The 18,954-nt window shown below is 42.3% G+C and overlaps 2 protein-coding genes across 4 annotated transcripts in view; both read right to left on the bottom strand.

Annotated features, from left to right (window-relative positions):
• lrpprc (leucine-rich pentatricopeptide repeat containing) overlaps positions 1-4,266 on the bottom strand; it is a 62,991-nt gene extending 58,725 nt beyond the window's left edge. Inside the window, exons 1-8 of one of the 2 annotated variants that reach the window (XM_085799593.1) lie at positions 4,037-4,266; positions 2,850-3,052; positions 2,302-2,424; positions 1,759-1,880; positions 817-875; positions 618-704; positions 387-513; positions 27-171 (exon numbers count right to left, since the gene is read on the bottom strand). In XM_085799593.1, coding sequence (XP_085655719.1) covers positions 27-171; positions 387-513; positions 618-704; positions 817-875; positions 1,759-1,880; positions 2,302-2,424; positions 2,850-3,052; positions 4,037-4,251 — 1,081 coding nt within the window. In that variant the 5' untranslated portion in view covers positions 4,252-4,266. Of the gene's footprint in view, positions 1-26; positions 172-386; positions 514-617; positions 705-816; positions 876-1,758; positions 1,881-2,301; positions 2,425-2,849; positions 3,059-4,036 lie in introns of both variants that reach the window. The other variant, XM_085799594.1, reaches the window with a different exon arrangement.
• A 680-nt stretch (positions 4,267-4,946) lies between these two features.
• znhit2 (zinc finger, HIT-type containing 2) lies at positions 4,947-7,330 on the bottom strand. Of its 2 annotated transcripts, none has more exons than XM_085799591.1 (2): positions 7,236-7,330; positions 4,947-6,905 (listed from the first exon to the last, which is right to left on the bottom strand). In XM_085799591.1, the coding sequence occupies exon 2, from the start codon at positions 6,839-6,841 to the stop codon at positions 5,165-5,167; it is 1,677 nt and encodes a 558-aa protein (XP_085655717.1). In that variant the 5' UTR covers positions 6,842-6,905; positions 7,236-7,330; the 3' UTR covers positions 4,947-5,164. The 2 variants fall into 2 exon arrangements, with proteins under 2 accessions (XP_085655717.1, XP_085655718.1); XM_085799592.1 differs by having other exon boundaries at positions 4,947-6,898; positions 7,236-7,311.
• Positions 7,331-18,954: the final 11,624 nt, after the last annotated feature.

The following is an 18,954-nucleotide window of genomic DNA, read 5'->3' as shown; positions in this document are numbered from 1 at the left end:
CAAATGTGTGAGGTGTGCTTGTGTACCTGGCACATAACCCCTCTCTTGCTTCAGGCGCTCAACCATCTGTGGGATGTGCTGCTGGTGTCCGGCCTTGGCCAGAGCGAAGATGACCTGCATGATGTCTCTGTCCATTAGGCTGCAGTCTGCACTCTCTGCTGCCTCCATAGTCTGAGGAAGAGAAACAGGAAAAAAGATGAAGGAAGGAAGCAAAGGAGGAGAGAGAGTAGAGAAAAAACAAAAGGGGAAATGAATGAGGAGGAGGAAAGGGGAAGAAATGTGAGTAAAATGAATAAATTAAAGGAAACAATTCCTTAGATATGAATGCACATCTGAAAAACATCCATCAGTGTTGCCTTGAAAACAACCTAAACAAACACACCCACCTTTTTCAGGCTGTCCATGTCTCCTTTTTCAGCATAGGCAGTAAGCAGCGAGAGATACGTGTCAGGACCCGGTTCAATTCCTGCTCCACGCATCACAGACAGGATGTTCTTAGCGCTCTCCATGTCACTGCACGGCAATAAAGATGACAGCTTGTTTAAAATCTAATTGCTCCAGCGCAACACTTATTACGTGCCATTAAATCCAGCAGATTAGAAAGCGGTGACACTCACCCTGCGCGAGCGTGGCCTGTCACCAGCGAGTTGAAAACAGCCTCGGTGATGGGTAAATCTTTGCTCTTCATGAAGCCCAGTATGGTGCTGAGGAAACACAGGAGAGAGGTCAACATGGGAGGAACTGATATATGCAAAAGAATATCTATCAGTTAGGTAAGCAGAACGTGTGCATCAAGAGGACAGGAAGTTTGCTCACCTGGCTCCCTCAATATCTCCGTTTTGACAGTAGGCTGCTATGAGTCTCTGGTAAGTAACCTGTAAAAAGTGTGGACAGGTGAGGTGCATACGCCTAATGAAATACCTTTAAGGAAATACAATGCATTCACAATAAAAAAAAAAATCAAAGAAATTATGGCAATGGTCGGGGCCGGTGGTTGATTTGTTATGAATTTTCAAAGTTTTGAAATTTAGAGACGTGCTGTATAGCCACCATCAGGAGTATTGTCTTGCGTTTACAAGTGAGGACATCAAGCATTTTGATGTGACCTTGCTGGGGCTTGAACTCTCAACCTCTGACACCAAGAACCAACCTGCAGTTGTTCCCATGAGAGCAGAATTCAAAATGTTTTCAAAAATTCAGTTTTTTGAGATAAAATTCTGATATTTGCCAAACTTCATCAACCACAACTCCAAAATATTGTAATTTTTTTCAGGAAGATTGAAAATGTATTTAGCAAGAATTGGATGGCATATGTTTACAGTACTGTTTTGTTTACTGTTTACGTTTTCATGCACTGTAGGCTCAGTTTTTGATGAATCAAAAATCTGTGTGGATCGTTTGTGGAGGACAGTCTGAAGATACTGGATGGACTTTACAATTTGTAATGAGTTTAAGTGTACAAAAGTTTTTGTAGTATTGGGGCGACATTTTGGTGAAAGTTTCAAAACTGTTGCATGTACCATTGGTTTGGTAGAAATGTTTAAAGGAGTTGAGTAAATCTGGCATGGGGCCAGACATTTCTGTAAAGTTTTTTTCACTGATTATGCATGGGAAGTAGGATTTCCTCAGAAGAAGAAAGAAGAAGAAAGAAGAACATTGAGGAAAACAATACAGTCCTGGCAGCTTACGTTGCCCGAACCCTAATGACAGAGATGTCTGTATCTGTCTTCAGTCTGGTTGTAGAGAACAGGTTCTTACTCTGTTGGGCTGAACGTTCGCTGCTTCCATCTTGGCCAAGAAGTCGGTGGGTGAGAACTTGAAGTCATTCTGCAGGTAAACCTTCAACAGGGCGTTGTAGTGACTAACATCGTACTGGGCGCCTGGGGAGGACAACAGGTAAATCAATCAATAACATCAACATGGACAACATACAGTAATTCATCTACAAAAACATTAGGCAATGAGTATAATGAATTTCAGATAAAAATACCTGGCAAAGTATGTTTAAACTAATTTTATTACTACAAGTTATTTATAAGTTAGGTGCCTTTTTGAAGAGTGTCCTTCCTTTGTTTAAGTGGTATTTTAGTTTTTTCTGATTATCAGAGCTGGAAAACATGTACAGCCTTGCCACTTGCTATGTTTGATTATTGATAGTGTTAAATGGGCTCCATACCATGTACGGTATGTGGTCATGAGTTAAATAAAAGTGTAGTGAAGTGAGGTGGAGGATAATGAACAGCCAGGGATTACTTTAGATAATATGATGATCAAGTTGCTGTCATTGGTGCAGCCTCTTACCCAGCTCCTGCAGCTTCTCCCACACACGGTGTGCCAGCACGTTGCGTTCCTCCTGGGGCACCTCGGGCAGCAGGGAGCCACAGCTCCGCAGCAGCAACAAGGCCTGGTTTCCACTGGGATACCCTGAAAAGTTTAGTTAGTTAAGTTTAGTGAGTTTATTTCTGTCTTGTGGAATCAAGTACACACATCAATAAACAACATTATATACACATGATTTAAACATAAAATAAACAACATACAATAGTTTGTTTCTTTTTTTCCTTAAAGTATAAATCCAAAACAAAACAAATGTACCGTCCTTGACTGAAAAGGTGTAGGCCGAAGCTTCAGCTTATTTTGGATAACAAAATGTTTCTTCAAATGACAAGAAACAAGGAGCTTGCTCAATTCGATATACAGTATAATGTCAATGAACTGTCTTTTTCCATCATTTACTGCTAATGGATGATAATACCTAAGTGTGAAGATGCAACAAACTTCAGGTTTGAATAGTTAGTAATGGTTGTACCTCTTCATCTGACATCAGTCTTTACATTGTTGCTGCCTACCTGTCCTGCAGATGTCATGGAAGATGCTGAGCAGCAGGCTCTTGGTGATGCGGCCGGTCCGCCTCACGGAGTTGTCCAGCTTGGCCAGAGCCCAGTCAAACTGCTGCGCCTGCTTGGACCGGACGGCGACGCTGACCTCCTCCTTCTTCTCCGAGGCCACGGCATAGCCACGCGCACACGGCACCACATACGGTCCGACACGACTGCAGAGGACAAAGAAGGAGGTTACGGACACGGAGGATCCAAAAGCAGGAGTACGATCACTCAGGAAGTGGGGATGAAGATACTAAACAAGTTTTTGTCCTACTTTATGAAGATAATAATGTTTCAGATTCAAATATATGGTCTTTCAAAGATAATGGTAGTTTGTGATGATGCTGAATTGAACTTCATTATCCACAGAGAGGTGTCTGTTATTCAGCCAGGTATTGATGGGGTGGGTGAAAAAAAATGACCAACTATTGACCACATAGCTGAGTCTTAATACGTTCTCAACCCTATAAACCTAATAAACTCCTATCTGAGTGTAGATACATATATATAGCCTATATATATCCCAAAGGCTGCTTTATGTTTAGTTTAGAGCCATGACCTTGAGAGAGAAGAGGCAGCAGCAGAGTGAACCATACCTCTCTCTGCCCACCATCTTTAACATCACCTGAGGCCTAACTTACAGTCCAGTCCAGTGTTTCTTTACTGGTAAAATACTAATGTTGTGACAAAAACATCTAATGTAGCTGTAGCATGACCAGTCTGGATGTCTCATCTTCACTGATGGGCCTGTAGGAAGAGTTACAGTACAGTAGCTGCAGCTAATACAAAACTGGACCATACACACACATGATGAGGAAGCTGCTAATAGCTTTAGTATCATCACATTGCATTACTCTCATTGGGCTAAAATGTAAAATAAAACATTGTAAACATGGCTGAAAATGAAGTTACACAACTTCTAATCATCACCTTGTGTAACAGCCAGAGAGGCCATGTTTATTTCAAGCTACATATAAGTAATGTTGCATTGCTGGTAATGTAATCCTATATAAAGCAACACACTGTAGTTACTGCTGCAGGTTGTATACGTGTGAATAAGTGTGTGTGCCTGGCTGTCATTGAGCCTCAATGACATCTCCGGCTCACGCGTGGGTCACAGCTACGCCGGCTAACAGGCTGCGTGGATAGGCTACCTGCTGCAGGACGCGGCGGGGCTGACCAGGCGGGAGCAGCCGGCTGCGGCTCCTCTGCTGCGGCCGAGGGCTCCGCTGTAGAGGCGGCTGAGCTGCGGCGGAGGTCCGGTCCTGTTGGTGCCGGCGATGTGGAGCAAACCCGAAGGCGAGAATTTGAGTAACCGGGCTGATCTCAAGAGCGCTGCCATGTTTGCTGTCGCAGCGTGGAAGGGCATCCGCACCACGTGACCACGCACAGGAACAAAGTACCGCGAGATTACAGAGTGAAAGCATGAGGGTGTTTTTTTTTTGGTTTTGTTTTATACAACTGTGGAAATGACCCTTTAGATACTTTCTCATCAACATCATTCTCACCTTGGGCAAACTTTACATACACAAGTGTAAATTTCTAAAATCGACTCCTAGGTTTTACATGCGAATCACGAATTTATGAATTTCATAAAAGCCCTCAATCTTATGGAAAAGAAAAATGCCATTAAACTGTTTAGTATTATTAAGTATGATCTACAAAAGAAGCCCTTGCCTCTGTTTTATTTATTTATTTCATAACTTGATACATTTTGTTGTTTGTTTGTTTCTGTATATTGTTTACTAATATGTTTTGTATATTTTTCCACCCGCATTTTATTGGATTTTTTTTCCATTCATATCTAACCTATCCGACTTGCTCAGATATTGATTTTATTTTTATTTCTAAGAAAACACCAAAGTAAGTTCCTATGTGAAAACCTATTTGGCTTTCTGATGTCTCGTAAAAGTACAGAGGTATAGTCAGAATCTAATAAGTACTTCAAATACTTGAGTAAAACTACTTTCTCCTGGTCAGGTTCTTCATCTTGTGACCCTCCTGGTCAATCCAAAGTGTTGTGTTCTTATTTAACTCATTGAGCGTTTTGTTTATTCACCTCTATTCATTTTAATCAAATAGCTTTATTTTTTTTCTGTGCTGCTAGTAATAAATAACATCAATACATGTTCAAATGTGTTTTTTAATAATGTCAAAACTCACAATTCCTTTATGAAAAAACTATTTCATAGTCTCAGGCATCATATTTCAGATACATCATTTAGATTTTCATATAATTTATTCAATTCAATATTCACAAACATGTTTGTTCAAGAACATCCTCATGAGCTCAGCTCTTCAATCAACTTGCCATTCCCGCTCCTTTTCCCTTTCTTCAAGTTCTCCTCAACTACAGTCTTGGCTTTCTCCATGCTGTTTCTTACACAGTCTCTTTTACCGTGTTCGTGCCATAACTCCAAAGCGAGTCTTCGAATCTGATGTGCATTGTCTAACACCCAGGCTTGAAAGAATTCACACTTCTTGCTTGCCAGGAAGTACTTCTGCCGCTTCTGCCCTTCCTCTCCCTCTTTGGACAGGGACGTTCTGGCCTTGGAGAGAGCTGAGCGAAGCTGGCTCAAGGCTGCCAGGCAGTATCCTGTGGCATCTTTTCCATCTCTACCGGTCATGATGTGAGCCACAGCTTCCACGGCCCGGGCTGGAGCCAGAGGATCCTCCTTGTCGAGGTAACCTCCGCTCAAGATGAGAGTTTCTCCACAGTCTAAGGCCTCTTGGATCGAGTTGAACACCTTGCTCGAGTTCAGTGCCTCTGACAGGGCAACAATCATGTCACAAAACTCATGCATCAGTGAATCTGTGTCCCCATTAAACAAGCACAGAGTGAAAGAGTAAGAAAAAAGTGCATTGACCAAACCATAGCATACCAGGGGAGATGGATTTGCACATAAAGAGCTCAACTTTGGGATTTTTGCAGAAATAGGAGGCACAGTTGAACTATCCTTCCTTTCCTTTGCCTTTTTTCCTTTAATCTTTTTCACCTTTGTAGCTGATTTGTCTTTATGATCAGTTTTCTGTGCATCCACAGTTGTTGAATCCTCTCTCTCCTGTTTGTTCAATTCCTCCACCAGCGCTCTGCCTCCCTTGCTGTGCTCTTCCCACCACGGCTTCCACGGGGGGACTAGCCCAGCCAGAGCTCCGCTTTTCATCATATTCACAAACGTCTCTTTCTCTTTGCCGTTGAGAATCTCCCACAGTTCCTCTTCGGACAACTTGTCAACATCCAGACCTGAGAGTCGATCAGCCAGGTCCGGATCCTCTGCTGTACTTCCAGCGTCCTCGTCGACGTCTGCATGCAGCAGCTCCCCTCCTCCGATCTCTTCCAGTTTCCTCAAAATAGCATCGATCTCTGTTGCACTCCCTTCTCCAGACTCCTGGAGCTCTGCCAGCCTGGACAGGAGCTCCATCACCTGCACTTTCTCCATCGTCTCGTCCTCTCCCCCTCCTTCTGCATCATCTGACACAATACCCGCTTCTTTTAACAAACTCTCCATCCCTCCATCTGTCCTTTCTGCCTTTTGTCCGAGTCCCACAAGAATCTCCTGCATTTTCTTCCGCCCCTCGCTCTCCGTCTTCCCCATGTCCTTCAGCTCCTTTAGCACAGACTCCTTGTAAAACTCCTCAGAGCACACGGAGTGATCCGGGCTCTGGTAGCAAGCCACGCCGCAGTAATGCAGGTTACACCGAGGGCAGGTGTAACAAGACGGTTTAATTTTACACAACATGCAGATCACATTCCTCCCACCCTCCTCTTCCTCTTCTTCCTTTGCCTTGGCTGGAGTGAGAAACTCCTCCTGTCCGGACGCATCTGCTCTGGATGGGAGAAAAATCCCATCTCTGGTCACTGCTTCTGGCTCTGCATCGGTCCACTCCTCCTTTGGACCGATGTCTGTCAGAAGACTCCTCACAGACGCAGGAAGTTTCCGTCTGATTATTGGATTCATTTCTGGGCTGAAGAACGGGGTTGTAGCAAAGAAAGGGAAAGATCCAAACCAGGTAACCTATGAACTGAAGAAACAACAAAATATGTAAGTATAATACAACATTTAGTTCTGTTACTGTCACAAAGTGTAACAACTTAAGTTGACAATGAAGATTTCGGTTAAAAGTCAGTGACAGCTTTAATTTGTGACACGCAATAAGATAAATAAAACAAAAACTTGTGAGATGCTAACGTTAGCACAACGTAGTGCGTGCTTCATGTAGCACTTCATCAGGAAACCCGTTTAAATCTACGTTTAGGTCGCCAACCAGGCTCAGATAGCAGCGTTCAAACGTCCAACATAATAATTAATCTTCGACGTTGCTGTAATATCTTAAACAGCAAACTGGTCTTACTTTATTTGTAGCAGTAGCAGCAGCAGCAGCAGCAGCAGCGTTTCACATTTGTTGTCCTACTCGCGGCGCCATGTCGCCTTCTGATTACGTATGCGTGACGTCGCCCTCTCTCTCTCCCTCCCTCCCTCTCTCCCTCTCTCCCTCCCTCCCTCTCTCCCTCCCTCCATGGATGTATTATGCCTCCCTCTCTCTCTCTATCCAGTCTTTATTCATTTGTTATCCAATTGTTATTAATATGATGCTCATCATATGGTTTTATGCACTGTTTGTGTATTTTGTAAAGCAATAATAAAGTTGTTATAAAAAAGTCTTTATTCATAACAACAGCAAACAATAGCATCAGATGTAGGCTATTGTTCAGTTTCCTTTTCAAAGGCTATATGATGGTTTTCTAGACAAACTTGACAAACTGAGGGATATGATGAATGCATGTAGAACATTTTATAATATCAAATTAAACAGTAACAAAACATGACTTCCTCAAGACACATTTATTTGGGGTGCCTGGTAGAGCTGCCGCGGCCGCCCCATGTTGAGACTAGTCCTCACTGCAGGCAGGCGGCCCCGGTTCGAATCCCACATCAGGCAGCCCTTTCCTGCATGTCATTCGCCCTCTCTGCCTCCCCATTTCCTGTCTCTCTCTCGACTGTGCTATCAATTAAAGGCATTAAAAGTCCAAAAAATGTACTTAAAAAAAAAAGACACATTCCAGTGTAGTATGCAATGCAGGTTTGTTCATAATACATGTCTCATAAACTCATACATTATTTGTCTTTTGGACCAAAAGACAAATAATGTATGAGTAACCAAAAGTTTTGGTTGAACATTTACATTTGATGAGGAACAAATGCCTCAAAAAGTCTGATCAACTTTTTCCATATTTATTTTGTCATTCAGACTTATTGGTCTTAGTCCTAGAACTTGAAATACTTGTTATGTCTGCTTTTGTTATTTCATCCATTTATGTGTGTAATAAGCTGAGAATAAACAGCAAAGTTTGTCAGTGTGAGCTGCCGACCAACTGAATGAACAAATCTATCATATTTGTGCTGTGAGGCTCTGCCAGTGGTGCTGCCCACACAGATGAATGGTTTGTTTACTCCAAACAAAGATGGTCGATTCCAAACCTCAGCTTATCCGTGGGCTTCCCTGGCAACTAAATGACCGAACAAACTGCTGCTCTGATGAAAAGTTGTGATGTTATCGAAGCCAGAGCTCTGTCGTTTTTTTTTTTTTTTTTGGGGAAGCAGCCAGCTAGATTTGCATGACTCATCACAAACACCAACCAACTGTCCCTCCATTTAACTTTCTGTCAGTCCGTGTGTGCATAACACTTGTCCGTCTGGTTGTGTGTCTCCCTGCCGGTGCTGTGTGTCTACATCTCCCATCGGGCTGTTTGCTAAGAGGTGATTGTCTCCTGCAGGGGGTCAAGCATGGTAAAGGTCATGCAGGTGGGGAGTTGTCAGATGGCTGTCCACCCCTCACTGGGCCGAGGGCTTCACGTGCTGCATGTCAAAGCCCGTGGGGGAAGGGGGAGGAGGAGGGGGGTCCGATGTTGGCGTGTGCCATGCTGTCTCGGCCCCGCCCCTGGCTGCCATGCCAGCAGTCCTGGGTGGGCTGCTGCCTCCTCGTGTCTCCTTTATTCTTCCCTGGCATGTCCTGTGACATGTTAGCACCCCCCAACACTGACTCCACAAGCTTACTGACTGTTGGACTGATGATATGTAGTACTAAGGAATCTCATCCAGGTTCATACACACATACACACACACACACACACACACACACACACACACACACACACACACACACACACGCCTACTGTCTGCCACCAGCTGATAGGTGACAGAGACCAGGCTCTGCCTTTTGGGCATGTCCAGCCCTGGCATGTCTACTGCTGTCTACTGTACAGCAGCAGGGTGTGTGTGGTTGTGTGTGTGTATGTGTATGTGTGTGTGTGTGTGTGTGTGTGTGTGTGTGTGTGTGTGTGTGCAGTATTAGGAGAGGAGACCGATGTTGATTTAGACTGTTCCGTCACCTGTCATCTAAAAAGAATCTGGCATTATAGGGCACCCAAAAAGGACACTGTAGCCTATATGTTGGAGAAGGGAGGGCGAGTGGGGTCCTGTCTGTGTCTATTGTCCAGTTTTTATTTGTGCAGCCACAAAGCAAGTGTTTCACTTTGACTGACTGACTTATATTGACTTTTTCCTTCAACACTAATGAACAACATGACGAAATTTACTTTCCAAGGATAAAGATAAGGGGAAAAAATTACTAAAATCCTGCTTAATGTACAATGAAGTAATGCAGTTTATGCAGATAGCTTTTTTAAAACAACAAATGTGCTAATGATGCTTATGTAGAACACAGTGGTCGCATTATATGTAGCATAACACATTCATAATGAAATAAATGATAATCAGAATAAAGTTGAATAAAATAACAATCCTGATGGTACTGTTGACAAAATACAAAAATGTGAATAATATGGCGTACATCTGGATATTTTTGTCAAACCTGAGTTCTTCATTTTGGCCTATTAATCCAACAAAGGATTCAAAAAGATCAAATTAAGCGTATAGCGTTAGTTCTGGCAGGCCATGACGTCAAGCTCTAATCAGCACAGCGTAACTGTCTTCACCTGTGCAGGTCAGCTGATGGCTCAGCTGACTCCCCTATTGGGGAACTGCATTCAGGGCGCGCTGTTTAAACTGCTCTAGCCCGACGTCACCTCCCTTGCTGCTGCTGCTTCCTCTGCCGGCTTTTTGCAACCCACCTCCGCCCCAGCTCCTCCTGTCATTATATCTTGTTGGTTGCTCTGCTCTGTCTGGGTTTTCTTTGCTGCTGCGCTCCCTGCTTATGCCGTTCATGATGGCTCGTGAAGGGCAGGAAGGTGCTCTTCCTGCCTCAGGCTTTCCACGCAAGCGCGTGGAAGAGCAGGGGGTCCCAGAACAGTACCATACCGCCAAATTAAACTGTGCAAGTAAATAAATATTATTTTGACATAGTGGTCCTGACAGAACTAAAGGTTTCTGAAGCACTTTAACCATAAAGTGCAGTTACCAGCCTGACCTAGAATAATAGACACTATTACTGTTGAGATAAGATGCTCAGAACATGCTGCACTAATGAATGTGTTCCACAAATCAGTGTCTGTGAGTGAATGAATCAGTGAGTGTGGTGGTGGTGGGAGGTGCAGTGAACTCTCAGCTGAAAATCTGACATAGCAACAACATCCTCTTTCTCCCTCACCCTCACATTTTGCTTTCATCGTTGTCCATTTACCTTTTTTCTTTTTATGAATGAACCCAGGAATGTAAGCTCAGCTCCCCTGGCATGAAAGCATCAATGTGCTCCTTCAATAATTCACCTCCAGGATCCATTATTTACCTATTATTTTCACCTCCTCACAGGAAGGCTTTGCTGCGCCTCCACGGACCTCCTCCTCCTCCTTGTCCTCCTTACTTCCTTTAATTGACGACCTTTGCCAGGTCAGTCAATCCGTATAAACAAATCCCTGTTTCCCGTGCTGCTTCTTGATCTGCTTTCGACCAGCAGCCTCTCCCTCTGAGTGTGTGTACGTGTGTGTGTGCTAGGTGCAGTGCAGCGTGTGATGTGCTAAAACACAGGTAGATGGAGCGGTACCCTCTCAGTGACCTAAAGCAGCTATTGACAGCAGTGACAGTAGAAACAAGCAGGAAGAAGGAAAAAGAAACCTCACAGCACTCTGGAAGTCTGCTCTCAAGTCTGTTTTTCTCTCTCCAGGCCTGGGTAGGAAATACAGGGTCCAGTGTATCTCTGTCGCCTACACCAGTAATCCTGAGTACTATTATATGTTTCTACACCGGTGGTTTCATGTGCTGTTATTTTGCTCCAGACTTTAGAGTTTTTCAAATGCTTAATGGCTATCTCACTTTTCTCTTGCTCACATTTCTCTGTCTTTCTCACTGTCCACCTCCCCACCTTTTTTTTCATACTAGTCTATTTTTCCTTTTTCTTTTTTTGTCTTCTTGTGTTGCATAAGAATAATTTGTCTTATTGAAGGCATTTCTGCTACAACACATTATTTATTTAATAATTTATTCATGATTTTAGAATTGCACTTCTGATTTGAAACATTATTTGTTTGTAATTATTGCTGCCCAACTTATCTGGATACTCCTAATTTTTTGGAATCTCAGGGAGGTTATAATGGCTAAGAAATGACATGATTTTTATATTATAAGGTCAATGAAAAATGCAACAACACAAAATGGAAAAATGAAAAAAAGATAGTATTATGACCACAAATTGTTAAAAAATAATTATGAAATAAGGCGGAATTGCAAAATAGTAACCATGAGCAAACATAATTGAGAAGACTGGCAGAGTTTTCAGTCACAGGAGAAGTTATAAAAAACATTTGGAATAGATTTTGATATAATGATAATAACGTATGATGTGTGAGATGTCTGTCCATTTTTTTTAGGAGAGTGACAGATTTGACAAGAAAAGATGTGGGGGAATGACATTCAACTTTCTTTACAAACAATCTTCATCTCAATTTCTTCTTATGTTCTAGTGAAGACCAGGTTGATTTGTAAATTAATGTGTTTTTCTCTCAAGAGTTTTGATAATATTAATGCAGCTTTAAAGTCAAGTATGGCATCCATTGTAAAGATATACTGTGGCTATAATGCCTCTTGTGCAGTATATGAGACAATATCAAGATAGATGTCATCATTAATATGTTTAAAAATTCAGTTTTTCTATTTTTGAGTATAACAGAGCAGACCTATCTGTGTCTTCTTGAGACTTGAGAAAATGCCTCAGTGAGACTTCCTTGTTTTTTTCCCTCCACTCCCCCTTCTCTCTCTCCTTCTCCATCACACCATTCCCGCAGGAGCAAACCTGAGACTGAGTGTGTATCGGTGCATCACCCGCCTCCATCTGTCTAACCTCCGGCCCCGCCTCCCTCCATCCCCCACGAGAGGGAAGAGCGGATCAAGAAAAGGGAAGGAATGGAGGAAGGAGCGCAGGAGCGAAAGAGAGAAGTGTGTTCTTGTCCCAAAGGATTGGTCTCTGTCTGTCTAAATCAGGAAGTGAGAATGTGACGGCAGGAGAGACAGAGCAGAGACATCCTCTCAGTGTGTGTGTGTGTGTGTGTGTGTGTGTGTTTGCATGGACCTTGTTGAGCTGAGGTGTCATATATGTGAAGATCACAGCTTCACGCTAGTGGCAACCAGGGATGACGCTCTAAATCACTGAAATGCCAGAGACAACTGTGCTGTGATATGTTGTGTGAGTAGCTATGTATCTGTGAGAATGTGTGCACAGATGTGTGTATGTGTGTGTGTGTGTCTTGTGGGACATTTGATGGAGATTAATACTACCTTTAGAGTCTGAGAGTGAAAATGTTATCAAGTGTGTCACCCTTGAAAAAAAAATAGTGTACACACACACACTAACACACATTGGATCACCAGTTCCCAATGACGCAGGCCTGTCAGTTATGTTAGATGGTGCATGTTATCGAACGGCATGAAGAGGAAATGTTTTCATATTATTCAATTAATGTTAATCTTCCTGTTCATAGCTAATTCAATAGGCTACCATTACCTACAATTCAACAGCTTTAAACAAATGTGTAACATTTAAGTAAAGTCTTTACAATGCTACTTCTACATATCTGACTCTCTGTCACATACAGATATAATATGCTTTGAACAGTCTACATCTTCAGGGCAGATTAAAAACAAAAACCTAATGAGTTGCTATCAGTTAGTGAGGTGACTGGCTAAAATGGGCCAGGGTCAGCTGGTTGGCATGCTAACTTAAGAAGAAAAAGAATAGGGACAAGAATGAAACTAGTGAAAAAACACATTTGCGATACTTTCTACAGCTGGACACAGCGGTGACCTTCGGTGCTGAACTTGAAATTTGTTTTCTGGACTGTTGGGTAAACTGTATGTTAACACTGTCTATGTGGCAATGGCAACACCATAGACTGTAAAAAGAGGGCAACACATACACTGTAGCTTTAGGGCCTACTCATCCATAGAGCAAATTATTTTTAACTTTTTTACCATTTAGCCTAATTTAGATATCTATTTAAACCACTTACTGCATCTGTTGCTTCTGGTACATTGTTTCGACTTGATTATCCATTTCCACCATTTACCATTAACCATTTTTCCATCACATAACTGTTCCTTTTTGCTCTTGTATTATTTTTTGCTTGCTAACTAGCTTCACACTTTCTCAAATTGCAGAAATTCTCTTTCGGTTTTTATTTCTATTTCTTTAAATTAGCTGAACTACTTTAAATACTGCATCTTTAGGTAGCTACCCTTTGGTATCTATACAATATGCATGCACACAAACAAATCATTAGGACTACAGTACCTACACTCTCTCTCTGTGAGGATGAATAATTAGAGAGGCACAAGGCTGTCTCTCTGTTTCCCCTCACATATAAATCTACATGAATGTAGGCCAAGCCACTGTCGACTTCATTTCCCTCCCAGTGCAGTCAAAACAACACACTCTGTGTTGTCTCCTCTTGTTTATCAACCTCTATCTATCTCTTGTTACCTCTATCTATCTGTAACTCTCTCTTATATATGAGGTGTGAGTCATGAAGACTTGTCTGGCAGATCAACAAAACAACTGTTCCCTTGACCATGCAACACACACATACATACATACATACATACATATACATATGCACATACACGCACACGGACACTCAGTCACACAGTGAGGCTGATATAGTTACAGTCACATCATTATATTCGTATTAGCAGGGAAAACCCTTCATGCTCCAACACCTCATGCCTTCACCGCATGCTATCTCCCATTCCTGATGTGTGCTCTATACTAATTTACTGCTTGTGTGTGTGTGTGTGTGTGTGTGTGTGTGTGTGTGTGTGTGTGTGTCCTTTCCTTTCTATCTTGAGAAATCACACTTGACACATGTGTGTGCCATAATATGTTTATCAAAATCTATTATTCTCAGTTATCTCTTCTGTGTGTCATACAATGCAGAGTGTTAGGCAGATATTCTGTAGAGGCCATGGAATAAATCTGTATGTCAGTGTAGGCTACTGATATGAAAAGATTGTTTATAAATGAATGATATTTGAAATGAAAATGTGCATTATTGTCATTATTTTTCATCACCATTTCAGCAACATTTTTTTCTCAGTTGAAAATTCTCATGCCTTCTCATGCAACAAAATAGTGATTGAGATTTAACCAAATTTAGGGAAATGTTGTTTATATAGATTTTGCTACCTGATTAAGAGAAAAAAAAGTATTCTTGGTAAGCATATTTTTTTAGCATAACATACAAAAAAAGTATAATCTACACAATCACACAACCACTGTTGAATGATCTATCCTTGGAAATCCAGCAGTTGATGTATAAAACCAAAGATCTTTGTTGCCTTTTTGCAGCTTTCTGTTTTCCATTTCATATTTTATTGACAGCAAATAAAATTCTGATGTAGTCACACAACTATTCTATCAATGTGTTGTTTGCAAAACTTGTGGATCATCAAAATAATGATAATGAATAAGATTAATTCAGTTAACTGAATACACACATACCAAACAAAGGATACCTCCGTGTTGCACATGCTTTTTTCTTTTTTACCTTAGGCAAAGTCAGGCAACAACACAGAGGAACTCTTTCAAAAAATTGGGAGGGGACAGGGGAGCACTTGGCATTTTGGGCATGCACATAATCACACACTCTCACTGTGTTAGTGTTAGCTGGAAAAGGTTGTGTGTTAGTGTGTTTGACAGCGCTCCGACCCTGGCTGCGATGTTGACATTAGTGGACCAGGACACATCACCTCTGCTTTGGGAAAAGGCCTACGGTGAGCCTGCCCTCAAACACAGCAAGGGGCGTGTGTGAGTGCGGGTGTGTGTGAGTATGTGTGCAGTACATATTTATGGTCTTTGTTAAAGTAAAAGCACCTCTGGCATCTACAGTGTCACCTGCTAATGCAAATGTAAAGTAGTGTTGGTACAGTGGCTCATATTCAGAGTCTCGGGTTAAAAGGAAACTGTTATGTGTCATGTGCTCAAAGAAGCTTTTGACAGAGTTTCTGGTGTGAATTCTGCTGGCAGGTGAGAAGACTTTCCTGGAGTGCTGCTTTCTTTTCACAGTTTTCAACACAAAAGTGAAGGAAAAACTCACATCTTTGAAACCTTCCCTGCACTAATCTCCTTTCTCAGCCAAAGAGGCCCAGGTTTTTGTTTTTTTTCCCCCTCTCTCCTCAGAGTCATGATTTTCACCTTGTGTGAGGCTGTTGTCGACTTTACTTTTCTCACGGCTGTCCAGAAATCAAATCCGATCAAGTTTTATATGCTGCAAATTGTCACGGTGCCAACTCCTAGAGGACTGAGCGAATGGAAGAGGACAGCGAGACGCAAACAAACAAGCAAGTAGATGAATAATCCAACGCTGATGTCAACAGCATGCCCGTCATAGTCGGAGGAGACACAGGCCCCCTCAACCGTGACATGCAATTGGTACGCAGGAAGAGGAAGTATAGGTCAACAGAAATAATACAGAGTAAACTAATGGGGAAAAGAACTCATTCATCTGAACCCTCGATCGCACTCAATGTTTTTCTCGTTGTCTCATTAACACTTGTTGTGTGTATATGTGTGTGTGTGTGTGAGAGAGCACATATGTATGAAGTCCAGAGCTCTCTTTTTGATTTATATGGTGTGGAATGTCAGGCATGTCTCCTCGCATTAGAGAGCAGTGAGGAGGACACTGCCTGCCATTGCGCTCCGATGAAGGCGCCTCAACAATGGATACTAAACCCCCCCTCCCTCTCTCTCAGCCACCACTACTGCTCCGCAACACCCTCAAGTCCTTGGCACTTATCAGTTAGAGGGTCTGTGTTTCCTTAGGGGGTGGAGTGGGGGGTTGGCAGTGGGATTGCCAGTGAAAAACTGGCCTGGGGCAATGAGAGTGAAACTACTTTTGGAGAGCAGATGAGAGGAAGCAGTTTTTGTTTTAAAGCTGATGATGTAAAAAGCACATGAACTGTGAGCTTTGTGATTTAGCTCAGTTTTCCTTTACTTTTACAGTGTGTCTCTCTTCCTTTCCCTCTCCTGGCTCCCCTTAGTAAATCAGATCCTGACCTTTGACATCTGCCCATCTTTCCGCCAGCCCTTTGGTGTCTTGTCCGTCCCTGTATCTGTCTCCCCGTCTAGCCTCAAGTCACAACTTCCGTCGTATCCTCGACCCCGTCCACTTCTCCTCATCCTCGGGCCCCGTTGGCTGCAGGTGGATGTAGCAGGTCTGTCACAGGGCGGCAAAGCTGTCACTCACTGTGAGTGCATGTGTGTGTATGTACATATGGTGAAAGGGGTGTGAAGGCGGCTGTCACGCTGTCTCAAGATCATATGCTGGCTGTCAGACATGCTGTAAAATAACTGACATCCAACCCCAAACCACGCGCACAAACAAACACAAACACACAAACGCACACCTCGGAGTCATGCGAGAACACATCAAAATACCAAAACCTTTACTTTACACATCCAGTGGATTTGACTTAAATTTTGACTTTGATCTATAAGGCTGCAAATCTGATTAGTCTCTAACATTTTTGACATCTGTTCTTTCATCCAAAAAACAGAGTTAAGCCTTCGCCAAAACATATTTTAATCAAAACTCAGGTAACATCTGTTGTATAGACGAGGAGTTCCCTGAAAGATCAGTAAAGTGTTGTATTATTTTTATTCATTATTCATTGCTCTCCCACAAAGCAGAGGTCTCATATGTAATCAATCAGTTCATTACTGTAACAGTGGGTTGTTGTTTGTTCGCCAGTGGTCACTGCACCAAACCTCTGAGGTCAGCTCCAACCTGCTGATTGTGTTTTATTGTTTTGTTCTGTTTGTTTGTGACAGTTTAGGAATGTGTGTGTGTGTATGTGTATGTGTGTGTGTTTCATGCATTTGTGTTTATGTCTGCACAGAAGTTTGTGTGTTTGGGGACTTCTCTGGAGAAGGTTCAATGTCTCATCTCTTTGGCGAAACACACACACACACACACACACACACACACACACACTTCTCTTCATCTGGAAATGCCGGCACAGCTCGTTCATGGTGGTGGTGTGTGTGTGTGTGTGTGTGTGTGTGTGTGTGTGTGTGTCTCTGTGTGTGTGATGTCCAGTGAGACAGGGCAGGCGAACAGGTCTCCACTGGCCACAGTGCAGCTGTCGTTTCAGGTTAGTGCAGGCGAGAGGTGGCTGAGGAAGAGGTGGAGAGGGATGAATAAGTGAAGAGGCTGCAGACTGGACTCATGTTAAATGTAGAAAGGCTAACGGACTAGACTGCTGTTGAGCTCTGAGTGTGTGTATTTGTGTACATATGTGTATGTGTGTGTGTGTGTGTGTGTGTGTGTGTGTGTGTGTGTGACAGAGAATGTGTATGAGTCTATGTGCACATGAGCACTACGGAGGACCTGCTGCCTGTCCCGCTGAGCTTCCAATTAGCACACACCACTAGACCAGCACACACACACACACACACACACACACACACACACACACACACACACACACACACACACACACACACACACACACACACACACTGAGGACCCTAGAGAGAGGCCTCAAACCTGCCTGTCAGCTGCTGTTAGATCACACTGCTCTCGGCCAACACCGCAACACACACATACACAAATACACACACACACACACACACACACACACACACACACTTGAATGCATGCTTACACTGAGATCAAGATTATTAGTTAGCCTACTTACGCGCATATATTCACTTCAACTGTGTAAGTGGTCATTGGGGGATCATGGATGGAACAAAAACTATGAAAACTGGAAAATACCAATATCCACATCAAATATAATTCAAAGTATTGGCACCGTGCGTGCGTGCATGTGTTTGTGTGTGTAGAACAGTACATAAACAAAGTTTCTGAAAGTTTATTAAATTGTACGACATACTCAAATGTGCACTTTATTTGAATATTTCCATTTCAATTCCACTTTGTACGTCTACTTCACCATAGATGACCTTGAATGTGATGCATTGTCAGACATTAAATGAATCAATTATATTTCATTGATAGAAATCATTACATTTTAATAATAATGATGATTGCTACTAAATTATGTTGAGGCAGTGAGGAGATTAGTTTTGATTTACTAAGAAATTGTAGGGTTGGCTTTCAAATGAATAACTCCTTTATCTTCTTTTTTTTCTCTTGTGACTCTTCCTGATTTTACTTTTTATAAAGGAATAATAGGGAGTTTTTCCTCAGTCGATATGAGGGTCTAAGGGCAGAGGATGTTGTTATGATGCTATGTAAAGCCCTTTGAGACAAACTGTAAAAATGGGGTATGCAAATAAAATTGGGCACAAAATCCTATAATATATAATAAGATAAAAACAGTATACGACATACTTTTATTTTGACAGTTTAAATATGTTTTCCTGCATCCAAATATTTCCTCCACCACTGAAACAAACTCACACTCACACTCACACACACACTTTTTCACATAGCATTAGTACTCAAAAACCTCCACTGCATTTTGTCCTTGTGCATATTTTAATGACATCATCAATAATGGACCTGTACCCATTCTGTGGTGGGACAAGCCACAAGACAGACAGACGCACACACACACACACACACACACACACACACACACACACACACACACACACACAC

The sequence above is a fragment of the Trachurus japonicus genome, chromosome 15 (genome assembly GCF_045865225.1).
Source record: "Trachurus japonicus isolate A0001 chromosome 15, Traja_1.0".
NCBI classification, from domain to species: domain Eukaryota; kingdom Metazoa; phylum Chordata; class Actinopteri; order Carangiformes; family Carangidae; genus Trachurus; species Trachurus japonicus.
The sequence above is the reverse complement of the archived record's forward strand: the minus strand, read 5'-3'. Positions and strand labels throughout refer to the sequence as shown.